Below are 13,655 nucleotides of genomic sequence, written 5' to 3'. Positions count from 1 at the left end.
ATCTCTAATATGTTCTGTATCTCTCTTCTGCAAAACAGAAAAAAAAAAAAAAAACAGTATCGACCCGACACCCAAGATAATCCTCTTAATTAAAAGCTCTCGGAATTTCCACCTCATTTTTCGACCGCGGACAAATTCAGCAGGAAGCGGACGAACTTGTTCGATACAAATGGGATTTGCTGTAGTGGAAGTTTAAGTCCCCAAGAAGACTGTGGCTGAGTCACTGTCTGATCCATATTCTATTGAATAATCAAAAGTCATTCCACGTAAACAAATATAACGTACTAAATACATTTTTTTTGCAAATATATATTTTTATTTATTATTATTTAATATAAATATTATTTAAATATTATATTATATATTATATTGTATAATACATATTTAAATATTTATTTTTCTCTCTATTCGTAGAGAGACATAACGTCCATTGAACATTTATAATTTCTATGTGACATCCAATGAACATCTAATGAAGATTTGTATAGAATGTTGTTCCGTGTGGGTTATTAAAAAAAAATAAATATTCATTTGAATATTATTTAAATATATTTATACGAGTCAGATCCAGCCGCTGCTAAACGAAGAGTTAAAAATCGAGCTACTAGTGCCGGTACTGTTCCTTTCCGCGCCTGCCTGGTACCGTTTCTGGCAAACGATCCGACGACGTCGCGACGGCCGCGCGAGGCTCAGGGGCGCGTCAACGTCGGCCGTCAGTGCGATATCGCCGTCCGGCTGATACGGGATATCGCTTTGGCGCAGCAGTCGTTCGCATGGCGGTCGAACGAGGAAGCGCGGCTGGTCCCCGCGTTGACGCGCATTAAACTTTAACGCAAAACGTAAGTGCGTGAAAATCTGTCGAGGAAGAAAAAGAAATGGAAAACAAAAAAAAAAAAAAAACGACATCGTTTTGTCCCTTTGGCGCGTGTAACAAAGAAACAAAGATCTGGGCGAGATTCGGTTTGCGTTTGGAATTATCATTCGCCGATGTAAAATTATCGACCTTATTGTTTCTCCGCGAGTTTTTAATACGATTTTTTATGAATTGATCAAAACCGAAGTCTTACCGTTGCGATTAATCACATTGCGAGACGACGAGCGATATTCTTTGGATGGAACTACTTTTTTTTTAGCAGAGCAGTTGGTTTCGAGATCGATGAGAAGGCAACCCTCGTTTTGCGCCGTTTCTCGCGCAAAAAAAAAAATTCAACGCGACTTCTCGCAATATAAATATACGAATTTAGACGATACGTCAATTGATGGTTAAAAAAAAAATGGAACAGTTGTGCGGCGGTTGAGGGATTATTACTTGTGATAGGACTTTTCCTCAAAAACTTATCGCGGTTGCAAAGTGATTATGATCCGGTCACAATCTCTCTAAGTTAAGACGTGCGCGGTGTGCGGCGTGCGTTTTATTGAAACAGATTGTTCGCAGGTGTACGTGTCATTTGCCGCGGCTCAATGCAACTTTCGGTCTTTGAAATGAGATATTATTGATGTCGTTCATTGCTATCTTCATGTGTATTGATTCTTCTTATGTGTATATACAGGGTGTCCGACAATTACTTTAACAGCTCTCGTAGGCAGGTAGAAGAAGCAAAACTGAGTCGAAAAGTTCTGAATCGTTTTTTTTTTTATTACATAAAGGAGTAATTATTGACTAAATCAAGCCAATCACACACAGCGCCGACCTTTAGCCGAACGCACGTCAGTGAACCACGCGCCTGGTGTGCGTGAGCGCTCCGCGCGGCTCACTGACGTGCGCCCGGCTAAAGGTCGGCGCTGATTGGCTTGATTTATTCGATAATTACTCCTTTATTATATGCAATAGAAAAAAATGGTTCAGGACTTTTCGACTCAGTTTTACTCCCTCTACTTGCCTCCGAGAGATTTTACACTAATTGTCGGACACCCTGTATATAGATGTTTTATCTTATTTATGTTCCAAAATTGGTTTTATTTCGAGATTATTTGCGTCTGGGAAGCCAAAAATGCTGTGATTAAATTTCGAGACCGAAGAAACGTACGAATGAGAATAGCCGGCTTCACCGGATCAATCGAGACTACGCAGTGATTTTTAGTATCTTGAGAGTAATGAGTTTTAGATTAACTCTTTCAAATTTTAAATTGACTTTCCCAAGTCGTGCACTCAGATTGAACAGATCGATCTCGAATATTTCGATCAGTAAAACTCGTTATAGAAATCAAGTCGGTTCACAAATCTGATATGTGCAAAATTAAAACTATGAAACTTTTAATAAAGAAAAGATTTTTTTTTCCAAGAAGTAATCGCCGCAATTATACGTTTGTTCGCGAAAATCGCGGTTTTAAATCGGGTCAGGGACATGCAAAACAAAAACGTTTAAAAAATTGAAGACTTAAGCAATAACCGAAGTGTCTAATAGCACTTTTCTTGAGAGATATAGCCTCTTTGACGGCTCGAAAATGCTCGACTGTGATTGGTCACATCGCTTGCTGATTCAGTCTTACGTTTTTGTACGATTTCAAAAGAAATAAGGAGAAGACAGAGAGTTCGAGGGATTAACCCTAATCTTGATCCGTTCTTTTTTTTTTTTTTAATATCCTAAAAGGAAACCGTAAGTCTGACGTTATTTTGAGATTTTAAAACGTTAAAACAAGTTTGCAAAATGTGTGTTGGCATTCTCTTTCAAATGTCTATAATTATTCTGCTTATTTAACGAAAAAAAAAAAATATTACATAGTTTTATTTTTTATGATTTTTGTGAAGAGAGTTTCAAAAAATGCTGAGCAAAAAAAAACCGAAAAAAGTTCAGAAATAGGATCAAAATCTCTCGAATTTTCATTATTTTCCATTACCACCTACGTACGTTCCCTGCTGCTAATTGCTCGTCGTCGTGCAATTTAATTCCACGAAAATACGTGGCTTTTCGTGAACACGACTTCTGTTGTCGCGCTTGTCGTCGTCGTCGTCGTCGTCGGTCTTGCGTCACGGCGCGAAATACGAGAGCAGGTTCGATCCGCGCTGAATTAAATACGCGCACGGTCACCCGCGCATGCACCACCCCTCACGTCTTTTCCTCTCCCGGTCCCTTCGACACGGTGACACACATTTTCTTTTGGGCCCTTGGATTAATCGATCTCTTGAATCCTCATTCGGATGCTGGTCCCTTCGGAATGTCCTTCACCTTTCGTCCTCCGTGATTTCTTTTCGCTTCGTTACCTCGCAACATGCAACACATCGTTTTTTTTATACTACGGTTTTAGAAACTAAGTTTTTTTTATGTAACAACACTAAGTTTCATCTGAAAGTGTTAAAACACATCTTAATTTTCGAAATGCACATTTGACAAAACTCTGCAATTGCAATGTTTGATGGTACATTAATTTTAAGATTCACACTTTAGCATTTTATATATTTATAGAATTTTTTATATTTTTTTTTTATATTTAACGTGTAAGAGTTCAAGCGTGTTACTTGAAGTTTAATATAGCGTCTAATGGTGAAGATGTATCACGTCAATGTGAATGATGGTGTCCCTCCGGGGTGCTACTCTCAAGAATAAAAAATTGCGCGCTAACCCAAGCATCATTAAAGATAATGAGATAGAAGTAGGGCATCTCGTATAAATTCAAACTGCTTGTCATCCTCACGTGGGGCAAGATTGTTATTAATTAATCGAGAAAATATTCGGAAAATACGAGAAAGACATATAAGCGTTAATTAATTCACATCTCTCTCTGCCATTTTATAATTACAGAAATAAATAAAGAAAGAATATGACGCAATCATGATTCAAGTTGGGAACGATCCTGAAGAGAAATCAGTAGCTTGGCGGTTCTGTATACATTGTATACAACGGTGACACACATAAGGTCACAGGCATGGATATACAGAAAAAATATTTGTGTCCCCGATTGGTGGATTACCTCGCCATCGTCGGGGCCAGGATGCCAGCCGCCTCACGTCAGCCCGTACAGGTACGTTTGAGAATATTCAAGTTGTGTGCATATTAATCTATCAGAAATATAAAATTATCCGGATAGACAAATAATAGCAGCGTGCCAGCAATATGCACGCAGGTTTAATCAGCACTTCGCGGCAGATTCGCCACTCAGCTCTGTGTCCTCATACGAGCGAATTTTGTGTAGACACGATGTGCAAAGGAAAGCAACACAACGAAAATATTTAAACAATCCGAGAAAAAATGGATTAGATAATCTAATTTAAATCTAACGATGATGAAAAAAATGGAAAAATAGATCTAATTAAATCTAAAATTAAGTCTAAATAGATATAAAGTAGATCTAAATAAATATAAAGTAAATTTATGTAAATTTACGCTTTTATGTGTTATTAGATCTACTTTTGATCTACTCAGATCTATTATATTAGATCACCTCAGATCTGTTCAGATCTGTTTAAATCTAAGTAAATCTGAGTAGTTTTGATATAGATCTGAGTAGATCTAAAGTACATTTAATATTATACAAAAGTGCCCTTACGAAAAAGAACTACTGCCGATTACATATAAATAAAGTCAGTAATATAAATATTACTGACAATTACATAAGAATATTATTAGGTATTACAGGAATCACTGAGAATATTACTGGCAATTACACAGAATGCCAGTAATTTTTTCGTACCACTGCCGCAATATATTATTGCCAGTAGTTCTTTTTCGTAAGGGTGTAAATTTACATAGATCTACTTATATTTATTTCAATCTACTTTATATCTATTTAGATTTACTTTGGATCTAATTAGATCTATTTTTCCATGTTTTTTTATCTCGTTAAATTTAAGTTAGATCTAATCCATTTTTTCTCGGGAAATGAAGAACACGTTATGCTTCAAATCCGCTACATTTATTTCAGCAAGTTCTGCTTGATTATTGATGCAATAATATTTGCATTACGGCGTGACACTTATATTCTCTCTTTTTTTTTCTATTTTTCTGTCAACTTTAGTTGAAATAACAGATTACGTTTGAATGCTGGCCGCATTCTACTAGCATAACGTGTTATTGCAAACTTTGCAAAATATGCTCATTCAGTCTTGGTTATCTCGGATTAATCTCAATCGTTTGAAAAATGTTTATATATATATACACTCACTGAACTCCTCTTCAATATATAAATTGATGTGACGTATAATCTTTGGTATAATCTATGGTAATTCATTACGTTCAAGATCCCAGAATTGCTACGCAGATATCCAGTGGAGGATCACAAGGATTTTCCTCTACCTCTGGATATGGTGTACTTCTGCCAACCAGAAGGTTGCAGTAGTGTGGGACCAAAACGCACGGCCTTACGAGAGGCGACATCCTTCACGTTCACATTGACAGACAAAGATTCAGGTTAATATCTATTCTGATTGTTATGTAAAAAAACTTTTTCGCCAAAATCGATGAGGAATAAAAAAAAAAAAAAGAAACTAATCTTCTAAAATATACACGCAGGTAGAACGCGTTACGGAATCTGCGTAAATTTTTATCGACCAATAGAAAGAGCAGGGGTTGTGGCTGGCGGAGGGATGTCGGTGAAGAGAGAGAAATACAACACCACGTTTCGCAGAGAAAGCTGGAGGAAGAGCATGGAGAGGAGCACAGATTCCGCGTTTTCTAGGTGAACTGGCGTATAATAAGATTTTCTTTTGCAAAATTCTATGTTGATTTTCTTTTGCAAAATTCTATCTAAATTTCCCAGAGTTTCTTATTTGTTTTTATTAACGCAGTTCCTCTGGAGGCCAATGTTCAATTAATGTTGTCATTTGTGCGCGTCACAATTTTCATGTGATAATATGCTTATTTTATAAGACTGTATCTCTAGCCGTTCGTTATAGCGACTATAGGAGCAGTGCGGTAGGTCCTAGTGACTCTGAAAAAGATTGCTCCAGCAGCAGAAGGGACTCGGACACTCCGCAGGTCCCACATGCTCCGAGATTGGAATTTATTGCGCCAAGTGGAGACAGCGAAAGCGGTGGCAGTCATTCCCCGTCGCCACGTGCTTCTCGAAGACGTCAGGTTGATATATAATTAGTTTTTAATTAAGTAACACAAATAAAAATATTTTATTTAATGTTAATAGATAAAAATCTTTTTGAAAGTCGAATGTTAATTAAGCTAATTGTTCTTTCTTACTACACAGAGAATTCGCAATCATTCCTTGACTTCACTCTGCATTATTTCGCATCATCCCTTTTTCTCCATGTTCCGGGAGTGCCTGTTCGTTCTAAAAAAGATCATCGACGCGTGCAATGAAAGTTTTTCACCGCAGAAAGTGGGAGCTTCTCGGCAGACAAACAGGTCTGCTCTTATGTCCTAATTCGACAATCCTTTTTTTATTGAATTTTAATTTTTTTATTCCTATAGTTTTTTTTCTATCAGTTAAACAAAATTGTTTGTTACAGAGACACGGTGTGGAGCGTTTTGACAGGTCAGGCTTTAGGAGACACACCGTCTATCGTGCTTCACGACGTTCGTGAGATCGAGACGTGGATACTGCGTTTGCTCAGCAGTCCTGTTCCCGTTCCGGCGAAAACACGCGTGGAGGTCGAAATAATATCGCCAAGTATGCAACCTCCGTTGTGCTTCGCCTTGCCAGATCACACCAGGTTCTCTCTGGTCGACTTTCCATTGCATCTGCCGTTAGAACTTCTCGGCGTTGACATTTGTCTGAAAGTTCTCACGCTAATTCTCTTGGAGAACAAGGTAAATAATAAAGAAAAATATAAACAATAAAAATAAACAATAAACAATTAAGAACGTATTTATGAATGCAGTTCGGATGTACAGAGTCACATTCCCAGATAGCCAAATGTGAAAACTCAATATAAAGCAAATCAATTAAAGAATAAAGCAAATCATTGTATAGAGTAACCCTAATAGGCACATTTGTGAAAATATTGCACCAAAATGGCATCATGAATGGCGACGATTTTGCAATGATTGCACTAAGATGATTCGCCATAATGCAACAGTTTTGTCACAATAAAATTTTGTAAATAATATTTGTCAAAAATTGGAAAAGAGTCGTTATGCATTTCCACAGTACGATACCTCCAATAGGCAAATTGTGAAAATATTGCACAAATGTGACATCATGAGTGACGACGATTTCTTGCATTTCTTCATATGCAATTATATTTCTACATATTTGAAACATCACATAGCTGAATTTCTTTTCTCAATTATTGGACAATTTCTTTATGAAATTAATTTTGCAAATATACTGCTACAATGATTCGCCATATCGTTATTCTTTTGCCGAAATAGTATTTGGAAAGTAATGTTGCAAACAGTGACAAATATTTGATAAAAGGTCAATGTTTTTTACATTTATTTCCTAAAATATGTCTGTACAATTGCAAATTACAATTTTAGTGCAAGATTTCGTCACATAATTTTGTAAATGTTTTCCTATCAGGGAAGTTGCTTGCCACTTACTGTTGTGTTGTTTTTATTTAATGCAACAAAAATGTTTTTATCAATTCAGTTTAAATTGCTGAGTTTTATGGTCAATCAATTGTTGTAGCCAATGTTTATGACAAGTGAGTCAGCAATATGTGAGCAATATGTGAGCAATGATTTTTATTCATAAGTTGAGAAAAATAATATAAGTTTATTGCCGATGAGTTGTTGGGAACTTGCTGTTATTATATTTTGAAAACTGTTGCTGGCAAGAACATACTGAAAAGAGGATACACTCTTTTGTTACATTGCTGAAAACTTATGAGCAATATTTGTGGCAAGTTGCCAACAACTTGCACTCAGTTGGCTATCTGGGTTTAACTCTTCGAAAGACTACGGTCACTTCCGATTTGTATTGAATAATCGAAATATAGCGTACTATATATTTATATATTTTTAAAAAACCAGATTTGACCACTTTTGTGTTTGGCTCCAACTGCCTCTCATCTGGTTTTTTAAAATATTTGGAGCTTTGTCTTTTCTTTAATTTATATATATATTTAATTTGATTATTATTTAAATATAATTAGTTATGATGTAACTTAACAAATCGACTGATCCCAAAGGTTAAATATTAATGTATGTCTTTTGTTTAGATTGTACTTCAATCTCGGGACTACAACGCTCTGTCCATGTCGGTCATGGCATTTGTCACGATGATTTATCCGCTGGAGTACATGTTCCCAGCAATACCTTTGCTGCCCACGTGTATGAGTTGCGCGGAACAACTACTGCTCGCGCCGACGCCCTTTGTGATTGGCATACCAGCGTCCTTTCTGCTGTACAAAAAGAACTTCAAGATGCCCGACGATATCTGGCTGGTGGATTTGGATAGCAATAAAATAACAGCGCCGAATGTCCTGGGTGACGACAGTCTGCCGCCGCTGCCAGAACCGGAGGGCACTATTCTGAAGAATCACTTGAAGCAGGTAGTGTAATAACGTCGAGATTGACGTTACTCGTAAACTCTTTCGTGAATTACGTGTAACTATAATATGACGAAGGATAATGGAAAATATATATTTAATGAAACTCATTACCCCTCATCGCAGGCAATGCAACTGATGGATCAAGTTGGCTCCAGTGTAAATATTTTACTAATTCTTTCAGTCCGCTTGGTGGCATAATGTTTATTTTGTAGCTAGTGGCATGCATGAACTATCACAAGCAAAGTCCAGTCGATTCTAGCCACACACACACACACATTTGCTGAAGTGTTAGAACACAAATGAGTAGCAAGTGGAAGTTAGAAATAACAATAAAAGAATTTCCAGTCCTTACTTATTTAAAAAAAAAAAAAAAAAAGTAGACATCAGGTAGAAATGTTGTTTCATAACGTTTTCACCGCTTTTTTACCCCTCCCCCCGCCTCATCACACACTCCTGGAAATGTGCGAGCGCATTACTTCAGGAGTGTGAGTTGGTACCAGCGCACCCCCTGAGGCAGTTTTATAGTGGAAATAGAGCTCTAGCAATTGCGATTACGATTTCGGCATAAATTTTGCAATTTTATTTATCGTTTTTTCAACATAATTTTAGGCGATGACCAGTATGACAGGTCCCGTAGTGCCCTCGCAAGAAATCTCGTCGCGTCTCTCTTTTCAAGTGCCAAGTAGAAGAGAAAGCGTGGCGTCGCATCATTCCAGTCTAAGGTTCTATTTTTTGTAATTTATTTTTGTTTTCTATGCGATTATATGTGTATTAGAGAACAATATATGAATAGAATTCAGACCAATTTAAATTGAACAGAGATCGTAAAGTTATCTTCATTTTGCGATAAAAACACATAGTTGCAATTAATTTATAAGTACAACATTCGCGCAGTAATGAATAATAAATTCAATTATATAGTGTGGCTTCGACGAAGCACAGACCGAGCGTTGACCACTGCACGCATGTTCAACATACTCCTACTTTAAACACACCAAGTGCGAGCTCATCGTCGTCGAGTCCGCCTCGACGGTTGTCGGTTTCGTCGCAGTCGATCGGGACAACGGCCGGGCCGCCAAAGGGTCAAAATCCAGCGCCCTTCAATCCCTTCATCTACGGGAACGACGTGGACTCCGTGGACATTGCCACGCGAGTCGCCATGGTGCGGTTCTTCAACTCGCAGAACCTGCTGGCAAACTTCACCGAGCACACGCGAACTCTACGTCTGTACCCGCGCCCGGTGGTAGCCTTCCAGATCAATTCGTTCCTGCGCTCGCGACCTAGGAAGAGCAGCTTTCTCAACAAGTTCGCGCGCACTCAAGCGGTCGAGTTCCTGGCCGAGTGGTCGCTCACGCCGAGCAACGTGGCGTTTCTGCGCGTCCAGACCGGAGTGTTCGATCCTTCGCAGATCGGCGACAAGCCGCGCTGGTATGCGGCTAATCTCGAACCAATCTACTTTCCCGTCTGGGATTCCGGTAGTTCGCTAGCGAATGCTTTGAAAGCGATGCGGGAACACGAGAGCCAGCCCACCGACGAGAGCGGTTCCGACTCCGAAGGTGCTGACAGCACCAGCTCTTCGTACTCGTCTCTCAGCGACTTCGTCTCCGAGATGGCGTCATCGGATCTCTCGCCAGGTAAGTTTTTGATGACAAAAGATGATTTGATTCAGCATGTATGTTGAATTTCTTTTTTTCACTGAAACAAATAACAAGGGAAGTGACGCAACCCACGTAGCACACTAGCGCCTGAAAAGCGCTAAACAATGCAGATGCTGGAATTCAGCATCTTGTTTTAGCAATTTAAAAGCACATTCAAAATTCACATTTATAAGCGTATACGATTGGCGCAGGATAAATGTAGTTTTATAGCTATTTAAGAACTAGGTTTCTCCGACTACAGTGGTTAGCAACCTAAAATATCTCTTCTCATGAGTAAGTTTGTACTGCTGTAACAAAGTTAAGTTTTGTGTGAGCTATTCAGCACTGCTAAGACCCGCTTACTCTGCGCAGAAGTTCAAAAATAGCTGCAGTACACAGCGCACATAAATCCAGCAAAACAAAAAAAAACCAAAAAAAAGCTACAGTTTGAAAAAATGGGTTGCTTACCATATTATTCAAAATCGTATTTTAATTAGGACACTCTCCACTACCACATACTTGTTTTTAAAAAAAATCCTAAGAAAATTGTCGTCAGTAATTTTAAAAAACCTCACTTCGCAAAGGCTCAGCATAAAAAATTCATGTTAAAAATTGAAATATAAATCTTCCATATTTTGGAATTTAACATTGCTACCCCTATTATCCAAAAAGGCTACGTATAAATAAGATCATAAACTATGTATATCGCAAATTTAAAGAAAATCCTAAGAAAATCAATAATTCGGAGAACGTCCTTAAGCGCACTCAAAATCTCCCACATAGCACGTAATACAATATTACACTTTAATATACTTACTAGAAACATTACCGTAATGTAATATCACAATAATATATAAATGTCCGCCAAAATGCATCACAGTAATATTACGGTGATATAAAAAAAAAAAAACTAATGGCTTGTAAGAGAAGAATTAATGGGATTTCACTCGAAGTAATTTTTGGAGGCCTGATTCGGTTTGCCGATCAACTGATTAACTCGATGAAAGGTACCAGGACCCGGAAAAAATTCTGAGGTGATAGTAGAATTTGAATCTCGAAACCTGCAACCTACTCGCAACCCCTGCACTCGGTCCACTTGTTTTTTTACTAAAATGTAATTCTTTTATCTACTTATTTGTAAGCTATTCTATACATTTCTATAGTGTGTGAAACCGTTCCACACTTCCGGACTGTTCTGTCAATTTCGACCTTGCATTGCGAAACTTTTACTGACTGAAAATCGTTCAATTGAAACTATTGAACGTAAACTTTGGTAGTATTCACATTTGGCAACGGAATGTCACATTCTTTGATGTTTAAGAGAGATAGCGTTGTTATATTCGCTGACGACGATCCACAATCGTACCCGATTATTGCTTGAACACCGTACAAGGAAATTATGAAAATTACGATGGTAATTATGCTTCCATCCGAAATTAAAATCAGGTTATTGATTCAATTTTTATGTAAGACTTTTTTTTATGTTATTTGTTTTTACGTGCCCCTTAACCGATGTTACACGGTTTTTGTGGGCCATCATTCATATCTTCTCCTTATTTCTACTCTCTAGTCTCTTTCTATTTCCTTAATTTTTGTGCAGTTCTTGTCTCTACCCAGACGGCACAATGATGTATTTAAGATGTCTTGAAGATATCTCACAGAGACTTTGAATGTGCAAAAGATATCTCGTTGAGACATTTTCGAACGAGTAATGATGTTCAAATAATATCTCAGGGATATGCCTGAGATTGCTAATGTCCACATCAAAAACATGCAAATGATATCTCTTGCAAAAGTTTTAAAAATGAGGGGAATTTCGAGATTTCACTCGAATTAGCTTTTGAAGGCCTGATACAGCTCGCCGATCAACCGATGAACTCCATTGAAAAGGACCGGACCTGAAAAATCCTAAGGTGATTAGTGAGAGATTTGAACTCGAGACTTCCGCAAGCCCATATCCGCAGCCCGTGCACTCAGTCCTCGAGACCACTTGCTTCTTACTAAATTATAATTGTTTTTATCTACTTATTCTTGAGCTATTGTACACATTTTGTTTATTATTTATTTTAATTATTATTTAATAAAAATATTGCAGTGCAATGTATACATTGCAACTTGAGAATTGATTTTCATATCTCGCGCAAAATATATTGTGCAAAGATTTGTGATATCATCAATAAATATTTTAAAAATATCATAAGAGTATCACGGGAGTGTAATACACTGCATTCAAATTTCCTATACATTAAGCGATGTCTTTGAGATATACTTGAAAGAAAACAGTACTAATATTCTTAGAAGAATATCTGTGTGATATTTCAGGGATGTGATATCACATGATATCACGAAAATGACGTAGAACGATATCATTCTACAATCAAATGATATCATGTGCCGTCTGGGTACTATCAAGCGATACACGGTCTTCTTTCACAGTGGGCGTGCCCATTTGTGTCGGGCTCGTGTTCGAGATGTTGTGACTCTGATCGCCTTGTGGGAAGATGATTAAATTCGAGATTACACTCGAATTAATTTTTGGAGTCTCGATTCTGTTCGCCAATCAATCGATACACTCGATTGAAAGGGACCGGCCGGAAAAAATCCTTAGGTGGTGAGCGGATTCGAACTCGGGACCTCCGGTTCGCAGCCCCTGCACTCAGGCAACGAGACCACTGGGCCGGTCCGGGAGCGGTATTTTCGTACAAAACTTTGTTAACTGGTCTTGTAGAGTTAATATACATATATTTTTCTTCTCAGTTTCCGGCAGAGGTCCTACGATATCTATCACGACTTTATCGAAAGCCGAGCCGGGCGTATCAGTAATTATCATAAGTTGTTTTATTTTTATCCTGACTAGCTTTTTTCAATTTGACATTATAAACACTGTTGTATGTAGCGTTGGACATCTAATTTTAAATTTTCTCAACAATATTTATATTTAATACGATTATATGTTTTATTTACTCCGCGATGTCCTCCGGTCGGAGAACAATAGACTTCTCCAATTATTACAGATCTTAAGTCTTCAGGAGGATATTTAAGTGTCTCGTTACATATAAGTAACTTGACAGATATATTAACAGATATATTAACAAATAAATTAACTGTAAAGAAGATTTGATATTGTTTTAGATTTTACTAAAGAGAAGTCAGAGGTACACACTCGGCTATTAATTAAACAGTTTATTTGAACAGAGAAATGCAAAGATGTTAATTCATGGCGGCGCACTCGCAGACAGACGAAGACAAAACCGAAACGCAAAAACAATGAGAAACGATATAACAAAACATTAACTGCGCTTCTCTTTTGCACAAAACACAGCGCTACCTATTTATATATTTGCACTCTACTATACTTAGTATATTATAGTTTGAACAGACTTAAATTAATAATTATTCCCAACAGATATTACTCCAAGGTACATCAAGAGGCACGGTAGTGCCTCGCGCAAGTATATGCGCAAACGAAGTGCGCGCGCGCTGCGCGAGGTACAGACGGCGTCAAAAATTCGCGGAGTAGGCGCGGGGATCGGAGGGCAAGCGGGGCGGTTGCTCGTAGCGCCAGCGAGCGCCGTACGAACTAAATAGTAGCAATTGGTTGTTCGCAACTACGTCGTGTCGATAATGTAACT

The 13,655-nt window shown here is 37.9% G+C and overlaps 1 protein-coding gene across 3 annotated transcripts; it reads left to right on the top strand.

Annotated features, from left to right (window-relative positions):
• The first annotated feature begins 731 nt into the window (after positions 1 to 731).
• Positions 732 to 10,072, top strand: LOC109861349 (MAP kinase-activating death domain protein-like). 3 transcript variants are annotated; one of them, XM_020440970.1, is made up of 11 exons: positions 732 to 839; positions 3,741 to 3,960; positions 5,177 to 5,345; positions 5,448 to 5,613; positions 5,840 to 6,011; positions 6,136 to 6,293; positions 6,398 to 6,698; positions 8,054 to 8,386; positions 8,510 to 8,542; positions 8,996 to 9,108; positions 9,308 to 10,072. In XM_020440970.1, exons 2-11 carry the CDS (start codon positions 3,865 to 3,867, stop codon positions 10,065 to 10,067), a joined length of 2,301 nt encoding a protein of 766 aa, XP_020296559.1. In that variant the 5' UTR covers positions 732 to 839; positions 3,741 to 3,864; the 3' UTR covers positions 10,068 to 10,072. The 3 variants fall into 3 exon arrangements, with proteins under 3 accessions (XP_020296559.1, XP_020296558.1, XP_020296560.1); XM_020440969.1 differs by having other exon boundaries at positions 5,831 to 6,011; XM_020440971.1 differs by lacking the exon at positions 8,510 to 8,542 and having other exon boundaries at positions 5,831 to 6,011.
• Positions 10,073 to 13,655: the final 3,583 nt, after the last annotated feature.

This window comes from Pseudomyrmex gracilis, unplaced genomic scaffold (assembly GCF_002006095.1).
Source record: "Pseudomyrmex gracilis isolate BER0280 unplaced genomic scaffold, ASM200609v1 scaffold_698, whole genome shotgun sequence".
Lineage (NCBI taxonomy): Eukaryota > Metazoa > Arthropoda > Insecta > Hymenoptera > Formicidae > Pseudomyrmex > Pseudomyrmex gracilis.
Note: the sequence above shows the minus strand (reverse complement) of the source record. Positions and strands in the feature narration are given on the sequence as shown.

What these genes read in the sequence shown, in the direction of transcription:
- LOC109861349 (XM_020440969.1), top strand. Translation starts at nt 3,865, where the DNA reads ATGGATATACAGAAAAAATATTTGTGTCCCCGATTGGTGGATTACCTC. An exon ending in GTGCTTCTCGAAGACGTCAG is followed by an intron (nt 6,012 to 6,135) that starts GTTGATATATAA and finishes CTTACTACACAG; the next exon opens with AGAATTCGCAATCATTCCTT. An exon ending in GCTTCTCGGCAGACAAACAG is followed by an intron (nt 6,294 to 6,397) that starts GTCTGCTCTTAT and finishes TGTTTGTTACAG; the next exon opens with AGACACGGTGTGGAGCGTTT.